The sequence below is a fragment of the Rhododendron vialii genome, chromosome 5a (genome assembly GCF_030253575.1).
Source record: "Rhododendron vialii isolate Sample 1 chromosome 5a, ASM3025357v1".
Taxonomy (NCBI): domain Eukaryota; kingdom Viridiplantae; phylum Streptophyta; class Magnoliopsida; order Ericales; family Ericaceae; genus Rhododendron; species Rhododendron vialii.
Genome location: NC_080561.1, coordinates 9,842,617 through 9,861,554, shown reverse-complemented (window position 1 = coordinate 9,861,554; position 18,938 = coordinate 9,842,617). Strand labels below are relative to the sequence as shown.

At 38.2% G+C, this 18,938-nt stretch overlaps 1 protein-coding gene across 1 annotated transcript; it reads left to right on the top strand.

The window, feature by feature from the left end:
* Window positions 1-523: 523 nt before the first annotated feature.
* On the top strand, window positions 524-17,274 carry LOC131325666 (uncharacterized). The gene is made up of 15 exons (XM_058358030.1): window positions 524-878; window positions 3,221-3,623; window positions 3,735-3,912; window positions 4,006-4,145; window positions 5,395-6,295; window positions 6,513-6,613; window positions 8,739-8,883; window positions 8,965-9,033; window positions 9,129-9,174; window positions 10,540-11,012; window positions 13,260-13,339; window positions 13,920-14,055; window positions 15,140-15,323; window positions 16,528-16,610; window positions 16,708-17,274. The coding sequence occupies exons 1-15, from the start codon at window positions 536-538 to the stop codon at window positions 16,828-16,830; spliced, it is 3,405 nt and encodes a 1,134-aa protein (XP_058214013.1). The 5' UTR covers window positions 524-535; the 3' UTR covers window positions 16,831-17,274.
* Window positions 17,275-18,938: the final 1,664 nt, after the last annotated feature.

The following is an 18,938-nucleotide window of genomic DNA, read 5'->3' as shown; positions in this document are numbered from 1 at the left end:
TTTTATGCCATTATGCGGCAGAAATTGTGTGAGAACAGATATACAAGAACAAATTTGGAACAAAAGATTTGAGTTCTCCTTTTAGAGACGAGAAAAACTTATTCACAGTTTCATGCAATTTCAGCTGTTTGTTTCGGTAATCAATAGTCCGAAATTTAAAAACACTCGCGAATAAATTCTTTTAAAATCCAAACTATCCAAAATATTTTCGGACGCACGTGATTAAGCGCTGTAAACTTTATTTACGAGGTAATCACAGAGGAGTTTTTCTCTTTGGGGACACACTTCTATTCTATTGTTAAATCTCAGGATCTCGTACGTGTAGCGTAATGCTTTTTTTGGTTTGTGTTTTGAAATTTTTTTTAAAATTAGTAGGAGTAATAAACGAAAAGAGATATAAAAAGAAATATTAAAAGTATGAAAAATTTAAGAGGAATTTAAGAAAAAAAATTTGAAAAATTCTTTTTAAAAATGGGAGAGAAGAAGGCATAAATTGGCCCGGTCCAGCTTATCAAAAAAATCAACGGCTCTGCACATGAGAATAACGACGATTTCACCTTTTATCGCAAGTTTTCTCTCTCTCTCTCTCTCTCTCTCTCTCTCTGGTCCAGCTGACGAGACAAACACAAAGGAACAGCAAAAATATGTACTCTGGAGAATACTAAATTGGAACACGCCCACAAGATTCCTTCCAAAACGGTTCCCCGATCGATTATGTTTTCTCGTAACAGGCGTTCGGGATCGGTCGTGTTCTGTCGGCGGAGAATTTGAGAAAAAGATGAAGGCAATGGAGACGGTACAGGATCTGATCGAAGAATTCAAGCTTCGGACCGTTTATTGGGCACTATGCGTCTTCGCCGTGTGTTACTTCTTAACACGTAAGTTTTCTTAAAGTTTCGATTCAGCTCCAAGCTTTCTGAATACCAAAGGAATTTGCTTTATTTCTTTTGGATGTGGGTTTTTTTTTTTACTTAACTTCTGTTAGAATTGAGCATGGTTTGTTTGTTTGGGGACAAGAAACTGTCAAAGTTAGCCTTTTGTCACGTGAAACTTCCCCAATTAAGGTTTGAATTGTCAATTGTTGTCTCCTAAAGTCCCAGAAACCTCCCGGGTTCTATCGCATAGCCAGGAATATGCATTAGTGGGGCACTATGGTCTATGAAACTAAAATTTCCTTGAGAACCAACCTCAGATAACGTCCCATTGACCTAGGACTTGATGGTTTTTGGTGATGCGACGGTGTCTTGCGTGTTACATCATGAGAAAGGAGGGGGAGTTTTTGAGTTTTGGCGTACTATTTTGTTCACCCACCTAAACAATGGGTGAACATTACTCACTGTCCATACTGGGTGGACATTTTTTTTTGGGCAAGTATACTGGTTGAACATTACTAACTTTTCGTAAAGTTCGTGCCAGAATTTTACTTTGATAATTTTGTGGGGCATGGTTTTATAACGATTCAAGCAAGCATTCGTATTTAAATAAGTATTTTATCGAATAACATGTGTCTTGCTTTAAATTTTTGGTTCATAATTAAACCCAAATTAGATCGTTAACTAAGCACTTATGGATATCTAGCTGAGATTATTTTTTTACATAAATGATTAAAAGGTTAAGACGTTAAAAAATGTCTCTCACTATTGAAGTGAGACCTAGTATGGATCCTAAATAAAATAGATAATGTTCACCCTATTTATGAGTACTTGAACAAAATATACTTGATATGTGTGATGTGGTAAACTATTTGATTCAAGTAAAACTAAAACTAAGGGGGGAAAATCCAATGGGGGCACATGCCCCCGGTGGGCCTCTAGTGGCTCTGCCAGTGGTGCTATCGACTCCTTTGGGGCCAATCTATGCAGGGGTTCGCCGCAGTTTTAATTAAGTCCGGCTAGTGGACGGTGGGATAGGTCCCACTATTAGTTGATATATGCGTGTGAGCTGGCCGGCTCCTAAGTTATCAAAAGAAAAAATGAATTTTCAGTTGTTGTCTTGGTCTAGTGTTGTTTGTGTAGAATGTGATCTCATGTAAGTGTTGTACAACTTGTACTTGAATTGTGTGCTTTGTTTAGCACAGTTCATTCTTTCATCTTATCCCGCATAACCGATGGAAGCTCAGAACAACTAGTTTTGTTGCTTGTAATACCACCCAAAACGTAGGTGTCTAGACCAAGAAACTGTTGAATTTGCATATGATGTAAACCAGTATTAAATTAAACTCAAATAGGTTTTCATTTTGAAGTTCTTAGATACATTTGCATGTGATATCATCCAAATGTAGGTGTCTAGACCAAGAAGCTGATTGTATTTTGATACGAGGCGATGATAATTAACGCCTCAATAAGGTTTCGAATATTCAATTCTTGTATTGGTCCAGGGTTTATATCAGTGAATTAGATCGGAGGTGTGGTAGTTACAAAAAATGGTGAAACTTATTTTCACCCTTATTTTAGTGGAGTCATTGTTTTCTCGTATCACATATATTCAATGAAAATTCAGCGCTTCTGATTTGTTTGTGATGTAGGACAGACTTGAAATAGGGTTAAGGATGATCAAACTAAAAGAAATGGGAATGCTTGGGGGCCTCACACCTAGAAAACCTTAGGCATCACACCAAAGAAAGAGGATTGCATCACAGAATCTTGAAGCTCAAAGCTGCAGGAATTTTGATAGTTTCATTCATCCATTCCTCATAGTCTTGCAGTTACATCAATTATAGGCTTCCTAACACGTGTTTCATTCAGTGGATCTATCATGAGATGAATGAACCTAGTAATGAATGGATAATTGGATACATTGCGTAATCACTAGGGCGTCAAAGTGATAAAGAAGCCTATTAGTTGCATTTAGTGAGTAGAAACTTGCGATTAAATATATCTAAGTGCAAATGCATGTACTTAGCAGGATAATACATCAACCTAGGGAAAACCCATCAACTCATGACTTTGAATTTCGCAAACTGCCCATTGCATTTATTATGGACTGCATCACTTTGCTTGTCATATCTTCCAAACATGTAGGTGAGAGGATAAATCATTCTATCTGCTTACAACTGTTATGAAATGTGTTTTCAATTGTTGATTTACTGATTTTCTCTTCTTTCTGATAGTTTTTGATTTTTCTTAGTGCGGCGGTAATTAATTCTGAAAATCTTGCCTCTATCATTTTGTTTGACCTTTGTGCAGCATTGTGTATCTAAACTTTTGTTGGTTCCTTGTAGATACGAGTAAATCAATGTGGATGAATATTCCTATATCAATACTATTTGTTTCTGTATTGCGGATTCTTTTTAACGAGGTGGAGTTCCATTGGAAAGTGCGAAAAATTCGTCAGCAAACATACTTATCAATCTTAGAGAAGAAGCAGCTCTCGGTGAATGATTCTCGGCTTTCAACGTTGCCGCCCCCACCAAAATGGAAGAAAAAAATTGACTCCCCTGTTGTAGAGGCTTCAATGGAGGAGTTTGTCAACAAACTCTTGCAAGATTTTGTTACAGATTTATGGTATTCAGATATTACACCAGATAAGGAGGCCCCTGAACTCATGCGTGGGATAATCATGGATGTTCTTGCTGAAATATCAGGAAGGGTCAAAGAGACAAACTTAGTTGACTTGTTGACAAGGTATTTTTCAGCTGAGTTGCTATAATTCTGTTAATCGTTTCCCAGAAGTGTCCATAGCATTGCACATTGTCATGAAGTAAAAATGGAAGCATTTGTTTGCCATTGTAACAGGGATGTAGTTGACTTGGTAGGGGATCACCTAGATCTTTTTAGAAGAAACCAAGCTGCTATAGGGGTGGAGGTCATGGGAACACTGTCATCAGAAGAAAGGGATGAACGCTTGAAACACCATCTTACGGTTTCCAAGGAGCTTCACCCTGCATTAATATCTCCAGAGTGTGAGTACAAGGTGTGAGTGGAGTGTCCTGACGAAAATCTTTCCAGCTCATTGATTAGGCTATTGGCATGCAATATGAATATATGATGCTTTCGCTTGTTGCAGGTTCTTCAGCGTATTGTAGGTGGGTTGTTAGCTGTAGTGCTAAGACCTAGAGAAGCTCAATGTCCACTGGTGCGATGCATTGCCCGAGAGCTCGTAACTTGCGTGGTGATGCAACCTATAATGAATTTTGCAAGCCCAATGTGAGTTAGCATAAATTTCATTCTCATTTAGCCTTTTAACTGAGTTTGCTGAAATCTGAATGTTTATTGCTTTCAAAGGTTTAAGGTGTAAAATAATTAGCATGACAAAAGAAAAATAATAAACATTCTGAGTTATCATTGCTTCAGAGTTTATGCATTGAACATTTTATATTTGCATAGGACACATAGGTTGCTCCCGTGAAGTCAATATGGTTCTCTTTATGATGAAGTCATCATTATTGAATGCAATTTAAGTTTACAAACAAAATAGAATTAACGGGGAAGGTTGCTGAGCGACTTTGTGGCTGGGATACTTTTAGAAGGTACTAGTCGTGTCCAAATGTACTTCCCATACGGATTTTACTCTGTAACTCAGTAATGGGCTTCATGACAGTATCATACATGTTGGAAACAGGGAGCCGAGAGGTCTTCTTCAAGAGTCCTGTTCTTTCACATTGGATTCTTGAAGACTTAAACAGTATTTTGTGACATTCAATATCAGAACAAGGCTTATTTTCACAGCTGAAAAAGCTTCATCGACATTCTTTCCACGAACTGGACTCTTAAATGCAGTACTGTTCTGTATTCCTCTTATCTCTACAATAGCATTTGCAAAAATCTTGTTTTTTGATATGGGGACTGCCCTTTCCACAGACGGAGAGGCTGCATAAATAGCCCCCCTCCCCCACATATTTGTCCTGATAGGAATAAATTCACCTGGTACCCTATTGTTTGGTGTTTTGGAGACTTATGGATAATTTTACTTGAACCTTGCACAAGTAGAATTTCATTTTCACATATTGAATTGCCTCTAAGGCTGAATGAATGGCAAATCTCGTGCAACCAGTGTTTTCAGAGTTATGTGTTTTCGGACTAATTGTTGCGCTCATTTTCTAAGATTTTAAGCTTTTGGAAGAATTGATGATCCAACATGGTATCAGATCTTTGATTCTGGAGGTCTTGCATTCAAGTTTCTCTGATTGCATTTGTTCTCCATTTGTATTATGCATCTCCCCTTTCCATTTGTATGAATGTTTGCATTTTCATGCTCAAGACGAGATCGCATGTGAGGGAGGTTGTTGAATAGCTTCATAATATATTTTTGTCCCCATTTTCTAATAGCTTAAGCTTTGAGTTGATCGAGTAGAAAAGTACACTAATTAATGAGTGGTGTAAAGTACACTAGTTATGACCTTTTCAGCTCAAGTAGAACTAGTACCATGTTGATTGGACATTTACTTGTTTCCAGGTACATTAATGAATTGATCGAGTATATTTTCCTTGCTATTAAGGATGATGGGAGTAACGCGGCAGGTGATGACCAGCCACCTAATGCGGGGGATCATAACAGTGATCATTCTGTTGCTGCAGAGATCGTACCAAATGAATTTTCTTCGAGGAGAAATGCATCTTCCTACTATCAAGGGACCAATCTGGCGATGCCAGGAGCTGGCAATCTGAAAGGGATTTCCCTGGATGCTTCGGAAAATTTGGATTCTAATATACATGGTGAGGAAACCATGCAACCACGGCCCACTGATTGGGCGCGAGTAATAGAGGCAGCTACCCAGAGAAGAACAGAGGTTCTAATGCCTGAAAATCTCGAAAATATGTGGGCCAGGGGTAGAAATTATAGAAAGAAAGTTCAGAAGAGTGCAGGAGGGATTCAGGCTCCTGTTTCAAAGGGTTCAGGACTAAATAATGCGAAACGTACAAAAAGTTCGGGTAACGAGATTTCAAATCACAGGCTTGAAGTTTCTCCTGCAACAGAAGATAAAGCTCTGGTGAAGTTACCACCAAGATCAAGTACAGAGACTCGACTAACTGAAGGTAACAACAATCTGATGCATATATCTCATGGACTGAGCAAGCATCATTCTGTTGGCGGAGCATCTCTTGTTGATGGATTGGAGGGTACTGCTTCTAATATTACTAGTGGGATTAAGTGCGTGCTTAAGAGATCAAATAGCACTTCTGCCCTTAAAGAACCTAACATGGGAAATTCAATCACAAGTGAGGGTAGCGGACCCATTATTTCCGAGTTCTATAGCTCTGATTTTGACAAGCATAATGATGTGCGTGCTATTAAGAGTGCTTCAGATATGGTGTTCCGTAGTGAAGGAAGCCACACTTCCAAGCTTAGGAGCCGGGTAAACTCCCCTCCTGTCCTCTCTCCCTTTTCCTTCGTGAGGTGTACATGTAATTTGGCGTGGTCTGTAAATTGAATAATATATATACAGGTGTTGAAGAGCAATTTTCATTCATGCCTATCTAATCTGTGGTGGTTACAGTTGCCTTAAATTTAGGTTGATGTCTTTTACTTGTGCCTCATCACCAGCTTCTGATGCATCCTAATACTGTGTACAGGTTATAGGAGCATACTTTGAGAAACTGGGGTCAAACTCATTTGCGGTTTATTCAATTGCAGTGACAGATGCAGATAAAAACACTTGGTTTGTGAAAAGAAGGTCTTGTTTTTATCTCTATGTTATAAAGAAATTCTAGGCTTATCCTTGCTTGTGTTTCTTCATTGATCCTCGTGCTGATAAAGTTACTTTAATCCTTTATTCATCTACAGTAATTCAAGTTTTTTTGTTATCATTGTTGGTCCTTTCTTGGATGTTTTTCAGTTGACCAACCCTGACTATTAGGTAAATTACACCTGGTCCCTCATGTTTACACCGTGGTCCCTTCAGTCCCTTGAGGTTATAGTCACATAAACATTTCCCTCTGTGCCGCTAGTCAGCTGAACAACTGAATAGAATGCACTGATGTCAAATAAGTTACCTACCCTGATTCCTACAGAACAAATAACCCTGTTGCTAAAGTAAATACCGACTGTTACAAAACTATTGAAACCACAGAACACCCTCTTCTTCTTTCTTCTCAAGGTCTCTCATTCTCACTCTTCTCTTCCCTGAGCCGTCTCTAACATGACAAAGCCCGAGCCCCATGCCCCAGCTCCTAACCATTAGACGCCTCTCCCCCTCACACTACCATCCTCTAGCATAGGTGCATAGCCTTCCCCACTGTTACATCACTACCTATCCTCTCTCTCACACATCTTCTCCCCACAACCATCGACTCCTGCCACGCTATCACCGCCCATACCATGGCCTCTCTCTGTCTCTCCCAAAAAACTCCGAACTCTTTTCATTGGCCACCCACCACCATTGCATCCAGCACAAAGAACGCCCACTCTCCACTCTCTCTCTCTCTCTGCTCAACAGGAAACCCTCTTATGTAAACCTCCCTGGTTGCTGGATCTCACCATGTGAAAGGAAGTGTCAATTGCTGTGACCCTGATTTGTCTAGTCACGTCCTGAACTGCGAAAGTTGAAACTGGAAGTCATGACTGCCAACTATGAAAACAAGCAGGACCTAATCGGCATTGTTAATTGGTGGTGGTGGAATTGATGTGGTAACAACAGCACTGGTATGGGTAACTGGTAACAGAAATGAAGGGTGGCGGGTAGTACAAGGGGGTTGTAGACTGGTCTGTAATGATGATACTGAAACTGGACTTGGGAATTGAGTTGTTATGGCAGTGGCATTGGTAGGTATAGGTATGAGCAATGTTCTAAAACTCGGTACTCGGTTCTCGCTCGGCCGGCCACCTTGTACCTTGTAGGCTGAGTATTCAGCGATTACTCGGTGATTACTCGGCGAGTAGAAATTACTTGGATTTTTTATTTTATATGTTCCCCAAATGATATTCATAATGCATAATGAGAAGTTCAATGTTCATAGTTCAAACCAAATGAAACTAAGTACAAAATTACTAGTCCATTGCAAAGTTTAACGTTCAAACCAAATGAAACCAAGTACGAAATTAATAGTCAATTACAAAGTTCAACGTTGGAACAGCAGTAGCCGCTTCGAACAGCAGCAATAGCTTGATTAGTGTGTTCACGATTAGGGTAAGTATAAAACTATACTGAAATTACACTAACGACCCTTCAAATTTAACATATTATGCATTTTACCCCATTTTTCAGTTTTTTTTCGATTTTCTCCCCACTTCCGAGTAATCTCGTTTTACCGAGTAATCGGTACTCGCCGGGTACTCACCGAGTAATGCCGAGTAATCGCTTGGCCGAGTAATTCTCACCGAGTAGTCCTAACTCTACTCGGCTAGGCACCGAGTACTCGCCGAGTACTCACCGAGTTTTAGAACACTGGGTATGAGGAAGGGGTACGGTAGAGAGAGAGAGAGAGGGAGAGAGAGAGGGGGGGGAGGGAGAGAGAGAGAGAGGGAGAGAGAGAGAGAGAGAGAGAGAGAATAGGCAGCTAAGTAGTTTCTATATTTCAGAAAGAATGTTAATGTGTACTTTACATCAGTGGCAATACATCTATGGGAAAGATCCTAATTTCGGAAGTTTTGTTGTGTCTGATATGTTCATTGTTGGTGTGGGTGAGGTAAGTGCAGTTTCTCTAAGCTAATGAGTAAAGAGTGCTGCTGTAATTTTCAGAAACCTAGGGGTGGTCAGTGTGATTTACCTCTCTTTTTTTTGTCTTCATCATCGATTTATCATTATGTTCTTCTGCATCTCCTTTTTCTTTTTCTTATTGATTTATGAATTTCGTCAGCAGATATAGGAATTTTGAGAGATTACATCGTCACCTTAAGGACATTCCTAACTATACTTTACATTTGCCTCCCAAGAGGATATTTTCCTCAAGCACAGAAGATGCTTTTGTTCATCAGCGCTGTATTCAACTTGACAAATATCTCCAAGTATAGTCCTCCCTCTTCTCCAGATTGTTATAAATGTTCCTCTCCATTTTGTTGTCATACCGTTTTTGCTGTATTTCCCAGGATCTCCTGTCAATAGCTAATGTAGCTGAACAACATGAAGTGTGGGACTTCTTGAGTGTTTCATCAAAGGTTTGCATTTCTTGAAATTTTGTTTTATCAGGAAGTGTAATTTTGCCTTCATAGTTGAACGTTCAAGTCTAATAGTTGTTTTCTTTGTGATGAAGAATTACTCTTTCGGAAAATCTTCCTCAGTAATGCGAAGCCTGGCAGGTATGCAGCTTTTCTTACTGTTGAATTGTTATCCTAGATTCTGATATTTTTGGATTGTATCTGTTTGGTTGTGGTGTCATGTAATGAATGCATAATACCTATTTTTAATCACTTCTAGACTTCTAGTTCATATGAAATCAGAGTAGGTGGTAGGCTCAGAATTTTGTATTCATAAGTTGCGGATCATGTATTTTCTGTCTTGTGCCGTAAGCGAAGTTTCCATTTGTTTTGGGGCAAATTATAGTTACCCCCCTCTAACTAACCCTCGCGTACACTTACCCCCCTCTAACTTTTTTTTTTGGCACTTAACCCCCTCAAACTAACTGAAATTCAAACGGTCATAACTTCAAACGGTCATAACTTCTTCGTCCAAAATCGAAAATATGCATATTATATATCGATTTCGAGGTCTTGAAGTCAGCTTTCTAATGACACCAAAATCACATCACGATTCAAAGCACACAGAAAGTTATGATCAAAAGAGTAAGGGCTGGTAGACAGAAAGACCGTTTTGATCATAACTTTCTATGTGCTTTGAATCGTGATGTGATTTTGGTGTCATTAGAAAGCTGACTTCAAGACCTTGAAATCGATATATAATTTGCATATTTTCGATTTTGGACGAAGAAGTTATGACTGTTTGAATTTCAGTTAGTTTGAGGGGGTTAAGTGCCAAAAAAAAAAGTTAGAGGGGGGTAAGTGTACGCGAGGGTTAGTTAGAGGGGGGTAACTATAATTTGCCCTTTGTTTTGTTAAAGCAGCCAGAACATTTTTGGTTTCCAAATACTTGTTCCATAGAACTTTTTTATTTTTTACTTTTTTCTTTTTGCGAATTCAAGAATCATCTGTATGTGTATATGTTTGATCATAAACTAGTTTATGTTGGTTAACACTTCTTGCATTATATAGTTTCTTGTCTCTTCTGAAACATTTGTGTTACGTCCTTGGAATGGTTTCGTTTTTATGCTTTCTGAAACAATTCAAGGAAATTTTGATCCTTGGTCCAGTCTATTGCTTGAACTTAAAAGACGTTTAGTTGGCTAGATGACTTTTGGTTTATGTTTCACTTCGGCTCAGAAATGTTGCTGATGAACTACATCTTTGTTTACCAGTTTGGAGTTCACTGGAACACGAACAAATAATCCATAGTCAAATTGCTTCAAAGCGCCATTTTAGTGATGAGTTTCATGTGTACACACTCTCCTTTTCTGGAGATACAGGATCTTCCTATCTGTCATTATGCTAATTCTCTTTCTGTTACATTCCTTGGCTGATTGATTTTCATTTTCTACTTTATTTTTGTTAAACGATGACAATAATGACATTATTCATTTTGGTCACCCATTCTTTTGTTGGAATCAAAAGTAAGTGTGGATGATGCTGTGGATGATATCGTGCGCCAGTTCAAAGGGGTTTCCGATGGCTTAATGCGGAAAGTCGCTGGTTCATCTTCCTCTCTTCATGAAGCCTCTCCTGAAACTTCGGGCAGGAACTTATCCTGGAATGCTGACGAGATTAGCAGACATCTGTCGTGGCAAACTACCACGGAATCAGCAAAAAGCATTTCTGATGAGGAAGGTGATAAAGATGGAACTCGTGGACATGAGGAAGTAGGATCTAGTGTGCAAGCTAATGGGTGGCATTCAGACAATGAATTGAATTCAAAGAGTTTCCCACCTAGGGTGGTTAAACGTGGTGACGAATTTAGAAGCTTAAATTCCGAGAAGAAACATGGTTTAGAGACAGAACCTCTATCACTCAGCCTGGGAGGATATCCTCCGGCAGGTTTCCCAGTCACCTCTGATCACCTGGATTATTCGGCTGTAGTGCTACCAGAGGTACCAAGCAATCAGAGGACTGCTTTTTGTTTCCTGTTTGATATCACCCTCAACCTTAAAGATTCTTAGATTATCTTTGAAGCTCTATCTCAGATGATGTTTTGCTTAGTTTTATTTCTTCCTGCATACATATATGCTGCTGCGCTGCTTATTAGTGTGTGAATAGGTAATGTGCTGCTCCTCATCCACTGAAGTTTCGTTATAAAGGGTTATCACCACCACCACTGTCATCTTTTTTTATAGTATTCATATCTGAAAAGTATTCGTATTCAGCCGTATCTGTATGGTGTACTGTTTTAGACTTCTTTTTTATTTTTTCTATTAGAATGTATCAGGAGGAGGATAGCAACTTCTCTTTACACCTTATATGGACCAACACCAAGTGAGCTGGACTTACTTTCGAGTTTCGAGATATGATAAAGACTGAACCAATTCATTTTGCTAGAGAGTTATGGGTTTCTTTTTTTGCTTGAGAAACAAGTTAGATTGAATCCTAACGGTGAAGGATCTCAGCAATTAATGGACAGTCTGGAGAAGTACTTATCTTATGAGTTTAGTAACCTTGTTAAAAATGATATTTTTGACAGAGATTGAGAAAAGTGATCTAGTACTGTTGATCCTATCAATTGGTGTGATGAATTGATTCCATTTCTGGCGTGTAATAACTTAATGCACCTTGAACATGAGACGCATGTAGACACCTGTGAAATGATACGTTCTTGACTAAATGTTTATTGGTGAAAGAAATCTCAAAGCCCAAAATTCTGTTAGGATTCTTCTTATTAGTTTACTGAATACACAGTCTACCATCTAACTATGTGTATATGTTCTAAATGCAGAAGCACAAGAAAGTGGTAAATTGTGTTGTAATTGAATAGTCAAATTGCCCATGAGATTGCCATCAGGCACCTTGAAATGTAGGAGATACTGCCAAATTCACTATCGGGGGTTGAGGTTTCTGTCAAGTGGGTTTACTCTATTTCCTGCATAATTTCCTTGGAGGGAACAACTTTTTAATGACAGCACTTCCCAAGTTACTTCTTCCGAAATCAGTGAACTTGTTTGGTTGAACTTGAGGAATGCCAAGCTTTGAATATAAATGTATGCATGGTTTAAATGTCAATGTTTGCTAACTTTGTTGAACTAAGATAATTGTATGCACTAAGTTTTAGATAATGATGCACAGGCAAAGTGTTCCAGTAAACACCTCAAAGGAGAATCCACATAAGATGTTTCTTATGTAATTAGAGCTCATTCGTGAAAGTTGAGGTGCATTCAGCAGCATTACCTGGATAGTGGATAAGAGACTAGATAAGAGTAAATTTTCTAGTGACAAGCCAACCTAGGTTTTTGGAATCAGTTCTGAGTTATTATTTTTATGCTAGAATGGGTGAGGCATATCATTATTTACAAAAGGCTATACGGGAATGGAGTTTGTAGGAATAAGCCTCTAACTTTCGAGAGAACAGAGAACCCCATCTAGTTTTGGGTGTGTTATATGCATCATGGTTTTAGTAGTTTCATATCGCTTTTGTCAAATTCTCTTCATTTACAAATGGAGTCCAAGTCTTATTACAGATGGGGTTTTCTAGATATCAGTTGTTAATGTATGACCATGGGATGCTCATTTTATTTGTAAGGAGAGCAAGTTATCTACTGTTTGTTTTGCAGCTTTGAAGATTCTTTGGATCATCATAGGCAACTGTAACCTACAAACTACATGTGATAGTGGGGTTATTCTTCTTTAATTCGTACACTGTTACGCCTTCCACCCCAAAAACAATAAATTGTTAAGCTTGATAACCTATACCTTGATCAATTGTCCAATTCAATTGCATAAATAAATCACCAGCTCCTATCGTCTTTTTGGCATACCACTCTTGGGTAATTTTCACAGTGCAGAACCACCTCTAAACTGTTATTCTTTTCCATACATAAGAGCTACTAACTCCTATTTCATACCATCTTTACTATGCTTCGAACAACAAAGAAACCCACATTATTATTTTCTTTGTGTGTGGAAACCAACTATTATCACCGTCTCTTACTTCCATTGGTGCCCTAAATCAATTGTGAGAATGTTTGTTGTACATCAGTTATTGAGCCGTGTGGTTTATTAAAGGAAGGAGATAGTATCAAATCAACATGTTTTATTGGAAAATATGTTCTTGGGTTTGCTTAACCATTTCGTGAATCTATGCATTTTGGTTTTTCCTGAACTTCTGTTTGGTGACTCTTTCTTTGCAGTGGACTCCACCAAACTTAAGCATACCAGTGTTGAATTTAGTTGATAATATATTTCAACTTAAGAGAAGAGGCTGGCTAAGGTGAGCCATATTTTCATGAATTCACATGATTAGTTGCATTTTTTCTTGAGAATACACTTCATCTATTTCTTGTGAATGGAGACAGAAAAATGAGTTGTCCATCCCTTAAAGAGAGTATTAATGATCTTCCACACCATTTGAAATGGGGAAAGGCGGTTTTTTTTTTTTCATGTCAAAGGCCTTGGGGAGGTTAATTTTCAATGAATGAAAAAACTGGAGAAAAGGAGTTTTGTGGATTTGAATTTGAAATCACGTGAATCATATCCCAATCATAGAATCTAGAGATTCACCCATGATTTTGGTAGAATTTGAGATCCGGACAAGGAGTTTAGGTCAAATAGGGCCCAAATTGAATGGAACATAATTGCTAATCCTGAATCATGAGATTCTAACAACTAGAGTTGCAGATTTGAATGACATTTGCCTTCTATCACCTGTGATCTCATTTATGCTCCATTAATGGAGTCCTTGGTGATAGTTATGAGTCGAGGGATATTTGTAAACCTCTGGATGCTGGAATTTGTAAAGCTAAAAGTGGATATACCTCTTTATCTTATTGTTCTTTTAATTGTCAATGCAGAAGACAAGTTTTCTGGATATCAAAACAAATCTTGCAGTTAATGATGGAAGACGCAATTGATGACTGGCTCCTGAGGCAAATCCAGTGGCTTCGAAGAGATGATGTTATTGCTCTAGGGATTCGATGGGTCCAAGATGTAAGGACTTTACATTTCTCTAGTCTTCGTTATGCGGATTTATGGTGTTACAAGGTCGAAAGCTTTGTAATCCAAGGTCTAGATTATATCAAAATGTGAGAAATTACCTTCTATGATCTGCTGTATCTTTGTTTTTAATCTCTGGTGCATCTGTTGGGTAAGTGTGTTCTATTCTTTTTCTATTTGATGGACATTTTCTCTCAAGAATTTCTGTCACTAGTGGCATAGACAGGCAGTGTCGAGGTCTGCACAAATTGGTGCCCAAAAGTCTTAGCTGTCTATTTAGAGATTGCACTTTGGGATGAGTTTTGGCTTGTCAAGAGTTCATTAGCAAGCGAGATTCCTTCACTTGTTTTATTCTGGTTGCTTTGTTGTTGTTCCTTTATTTTCTTCCTTTTCCTTTTTTATTCTTGTATGGATAAAATTGCTTCAAAAAGGGTTGAAGGCCATGTATGCAATACTATGGTTTCTTCCCAAGTTAATTGTGACCTTTTAGTTGTGCTTCCATATTTGTGCTGTTTCCAAAGTTAGGCAGGAATCAGCCACTCAACCTCAGGTGCAGCTAAGGATAGAAGTGGCTAATGCTTACACCTTGAGCATAATTAGGATGGTGGTGCAAGTTTTCTCATCAATACTGACACAACGTTGGAGCACAACCACTTAAAAAATGGAATAAGCTCTTCATGCCAAACAAACAAATTGGGTTAGACAAATTTTTTCCCTTTTGTGTGCGCATATATGAGTTTCATAATTTACCTCATATATGTTGGAGACTTCATTTTTTTGAGAGACTTGTAGCTAGTATTGTTGATATTTCTTGAAACAGAATAGTGCATTATTTAAACAGAAGAGTGCTTTTGGTGGAGCATGGCTAATTAGTATTTGTATGTACGTGAGCTTGCAAAGTTTGCATTCTAATGTCTAGATATGTCTGCAGTTTTTACTCCCTAAGTTTGGCAAGTATTTTTATTTATCTGTTATGCAAGAACCATTATCGCAGTTATAGTGGAAGGAAGTGCAGAAATAGTAAGAAAAGTCGATGGGAAGTTTTCTGTTTTTTCTGATGATGAATTTTGTTGTTCAGGTTCTGTGGCCTGATGGCACATTCTTTCTGCGACTAAGAACTCAAAGTGAAAATGATGCTCCTCAACCTAATCAAAGATCTTTCCAAACTACAAATCGCAGCAGTAACGTCTCTAAACCAGGGTCGTTTGAGCAACGGCTTGAGGCTGCTCGTAGAGCTAGTGATGTCAAGAAAATGATCTTCAGTGAGTAATGTTTTCTTTCTTCTCCCTCTTTCCTTGTTCTCTTTTTGGTCGTGGCAAATTTTTCTTTGCTTTTTCCATTTGGTCATTAATATTCTCTGCAAAGGATCTTATATTTGTTTCAAGGTTGCATGTAAATGTTTGCTGCTACTATACTTCTGGGCATGTGTCAATGTTTAATCATATACGTGTTTTTGTGTGTAACTTCATTGTGGGCTTAACTCCTTCGTCCTTGCAGCAAAAAGAAGTGTCTTTTTGTAATTTGTGGAAGCAAGTTGAAGAAAATTTTTTCTACTATTTAGTGTCTTATTATAAGATCTGGGTCTTTGTTGACCGAGTCAAAGTGTAAAAAAATTTCCTATTACCGTAGAATCAGTTTAAGACGCTGGGTTTTGATTCTTTTGAAATGAGTGTATTTTTAACAGTTCTAGAATCTTTGTTTGTATTTTCGTGCATGCCATCAATACGCAACTAACATCATCTGCACATTCCCTACTTGACATTTTGTTTTGGTTTTGGCAAGATACCTTATCTTCTAGGTTGTTAGTATGTCCTGACTGGTGTTACAGAAAGTTGGATTTTCTAACTCTCTTATGTTAAATGGACTCTGGTACACTTGGCGGATGCAGATATGTGTCAAAGGGTCATTAGCATCTAATTTTATGTATCAGGACACGTGGACACTAAAAAAATATGCATATATGGTGCTTACAAAGCTGACGCAGTGGATTTCATGCATGATATGGGAGCTCCATATGCACTTCAAATTAGTAATATAGGAAACTCAAATTAGCAATTACATTCGTTGGGTGAAACATGAATGTGCGACTAGGCACTTCGGACACACAACCCTGGACATACAACCCATACCGTATCCAAGTGTCCAATGACCGACACAGGTAATTCATTTACTTAGAAGAGTCTATGTAACATAATCAACTCTACCTTTATGGGATATTGTTTTAGCGAAAGTATATAAAAAGGTTGGAATAGAAATGCACATAAAAAGGTGAAAATAGGAATCTTCATTGCTTTCTAAAGCCGTTAGCTCTGTGATTTCTTGCAGACTCTTACAGTCTTATGTGTCGTTAGGACCTTTGGCAGCATCTGCAAGTATTCAGGGTCACTTGCCACTTAAAAAATTAATCATCCTGTTCCTGTATTCTTGTGAAAAATAGGCACATAAGTTGCTCCTTTCTTTTGTCAGATGGAGCTCCAACTACGCTAGTCAGCTTGATTGGGCATAAGCAATACAGACGTTGCGCGAAAGATATATATTTCTTCCTTCAGGTAACCCAATAAACAAAACCTTCTCTAATCCTTCTCTTGAAATTTAGGGTGCTGAGATTTCACTTCATTAAAGCGCGTTGTTGTGTGTAAATTTCAGTCTACAGTCTGTTTGAAGCAGCTTGCTTATGGAATACTTGAACTGGTACTCATCTCAGTTTTTCCTGAGCTGCGGGATGTTGTGCTGGACATTCATGAAAAGATGCGTGCTCAACCTGTATAGTAAATTCAAGTTCCACTCTCTCCAGTTTTTATCATTTCGTATAGTAAATTCGAGTTCCACTCTCTTCCCATTTTTTATCATTTCGATTCAGAATGTATAGTTAGTTTCACTGCAAGTTCGAAAGTAAGGAATTTGGTCGATTCACATAGTGCGATGGGGCTTTTTCCTCGGTGGCACGGATATGGGTTATTCTGGTATTATGTAGGGTCAGTTCTGGGATAGGGGAGATAATTTCTGTCCCTCTAATTCTTTTTGTACATAGAGATTGTATAGGAGTCCTTTGGTGGAATCATATTGTATGTACTTGAGTAACACCCCTTCCTGGAAATTTTGTATTGATTTCTCATTTGCCTTCTATCGTTAGTTTTATGTTTTAGGATTAAATTTCACTGACACCCCCAGAGGTTTGTCTTAATAACAGATACTGTCCTCTTGTACGAGAAATGTCTATAAACGCCATGTGGTTTCCATGTTTATTATTTCAATCGACACCAAACCCACAACTGTTCGATCAAGTAAGTGATAGAATTAGTCAAGGGTGGCTTTAATGCCACAGACGGTATTGTTTAATGCCACGAATGTTTTACACCATCTGACGTTTTTAACCTTGCAGGTGAAAACTGAAAACCCATTGACAAACGATCCATTTTCTGTCCCTCGCTCTCTCTCTCTCTGACGTTTTTAACCTTGCAGGTGAAAACTGAAAACCCATTGACAAACGATCCATTTTCTGTCCCTCGCTCTCTCTCTCTCTCTCTCTTACCGTTTCTACTTGCTGTTACTTTCTCTCATCGCCAAAACAATCTCTCCTCTCCCTTTCATCAATGATCAATCAGTTCACTGTCCATAAGTCTATCCATCCCCCTCCTTGATATACACTGCAAGACAACTTGCGTGATGTTTTATTTTCGATCTGGGTTCTTCTTTTCTTTGCGAGGCGCATTTCTTCTTTTTTCTGATTGGGTGGGGGAGACGGTCGAGTCTCTATTGAACGTATCGAATTTCTTGTTCGATTCAAGATAACAGCCTTGGAAGTAGTATAGGGAATGCTGAGTTTGAATTTCTGGATTGGTTCTTAGGGTAGATTCGACGAATTATCAACGGCAGATGGGAAGCCGGAGAGAGAGAATGTCATATGGGACATGTGAGAAAACTGAAAAAATCAGAAACAATAAAAAACAGCATATTGGGTAAACTTTCGTGGCATTAGCAGATGGACTCGTAGCCACGGCGATATACATCAGCGGGGGTTAGTGGGGGTGTTAGAGTTAACACGGAGAGACCAGAAGCTATCCATAGCCCTGGTCCCCTAAAGGGCATGCCCTCTGTGGGGCTTGAACCCAAGACCTTCCACAAAAGAGAGTCAATGACTGACCAACTGCACTAAGCAGTGGTTGTCAACATCTGTTAGTTAAAAAGTGTCTTTTTTTGAAAAATTCGACATTTTTTAAAAATTAATATAACTACCAAAAAGATCCCCGTTCTCAATCTTTTATTTTATTTTATCCAAAAGTAATAAATTTGTCAATTTTGAAAAAAATGGTTCTTTTGAGCAGTAAAAAATATAGATAGTTATTAATGAATTTTGCCCTTTTTATCAAGACAGCATCTCTAATGGACAAAAAAAGTCAATTTGATTCAAAATAAGTAAGAGTTGTTCGCTTTTCTTTTTTGAATGCTTAATATGAGAAAGAGTGAATTTTTAGATATAAGTCACATTTGGCTCATTCCATCACATGTTTGGACAAACAATTGTCGATTTGGGGTGTTGGTGAAATGCACATACAAACCACAGGTGGTATATTGTTATTTCTTATGCATACAAGTATCCGTTATTAAGACAAACTTTAGAGGTTGTCGGTGAAAGTTACCGTATTTTTTCCAAATTAGAGTATGAGCCTATTTTCCAAATTAAGACGAAGTATTTTTCTATTCTTTGTGGAGAAATCGACTACTGGCAATTTGGCACAATCTGCCGAAATCATTCATGAATTTTACATTAACTCTCATTTAGATCATGTTCTTTGTGTAAATTTGATAAACATGTAATTTCTACATCAACACCCTAACTTCAATTGGATAAGTTACGTTGTCATAGTTAAGTCACA

What these genes read in the sequence shown, in the direction of transcription:
- LOC131325666 (XM_058358030.1), top strand. Translation starts at nt 536, where the DNA reads ATGAGAATAACGACGATTTCACCTTTTATCGCAAGTTTTCTCTCTCTC. An exon ending in TCTTGAGTGTTTCATCAAAG is followed by an intron (nt 9,034 to 9,128) that starts GTTTGCATTTCT and finishes TTTGTGATGAAG; the next exon opens with AATTACTCTTTCGGAAAATC. An exon ending in CGGCTGTAGTGCTACCAGAG is followed by an intron (nt 11,013 to 13,259) that starts GTACCAAGCAAT and finishes CTTTCTTTGCAG; the next exon opens with TGGACTCCACCAAACTTAAG.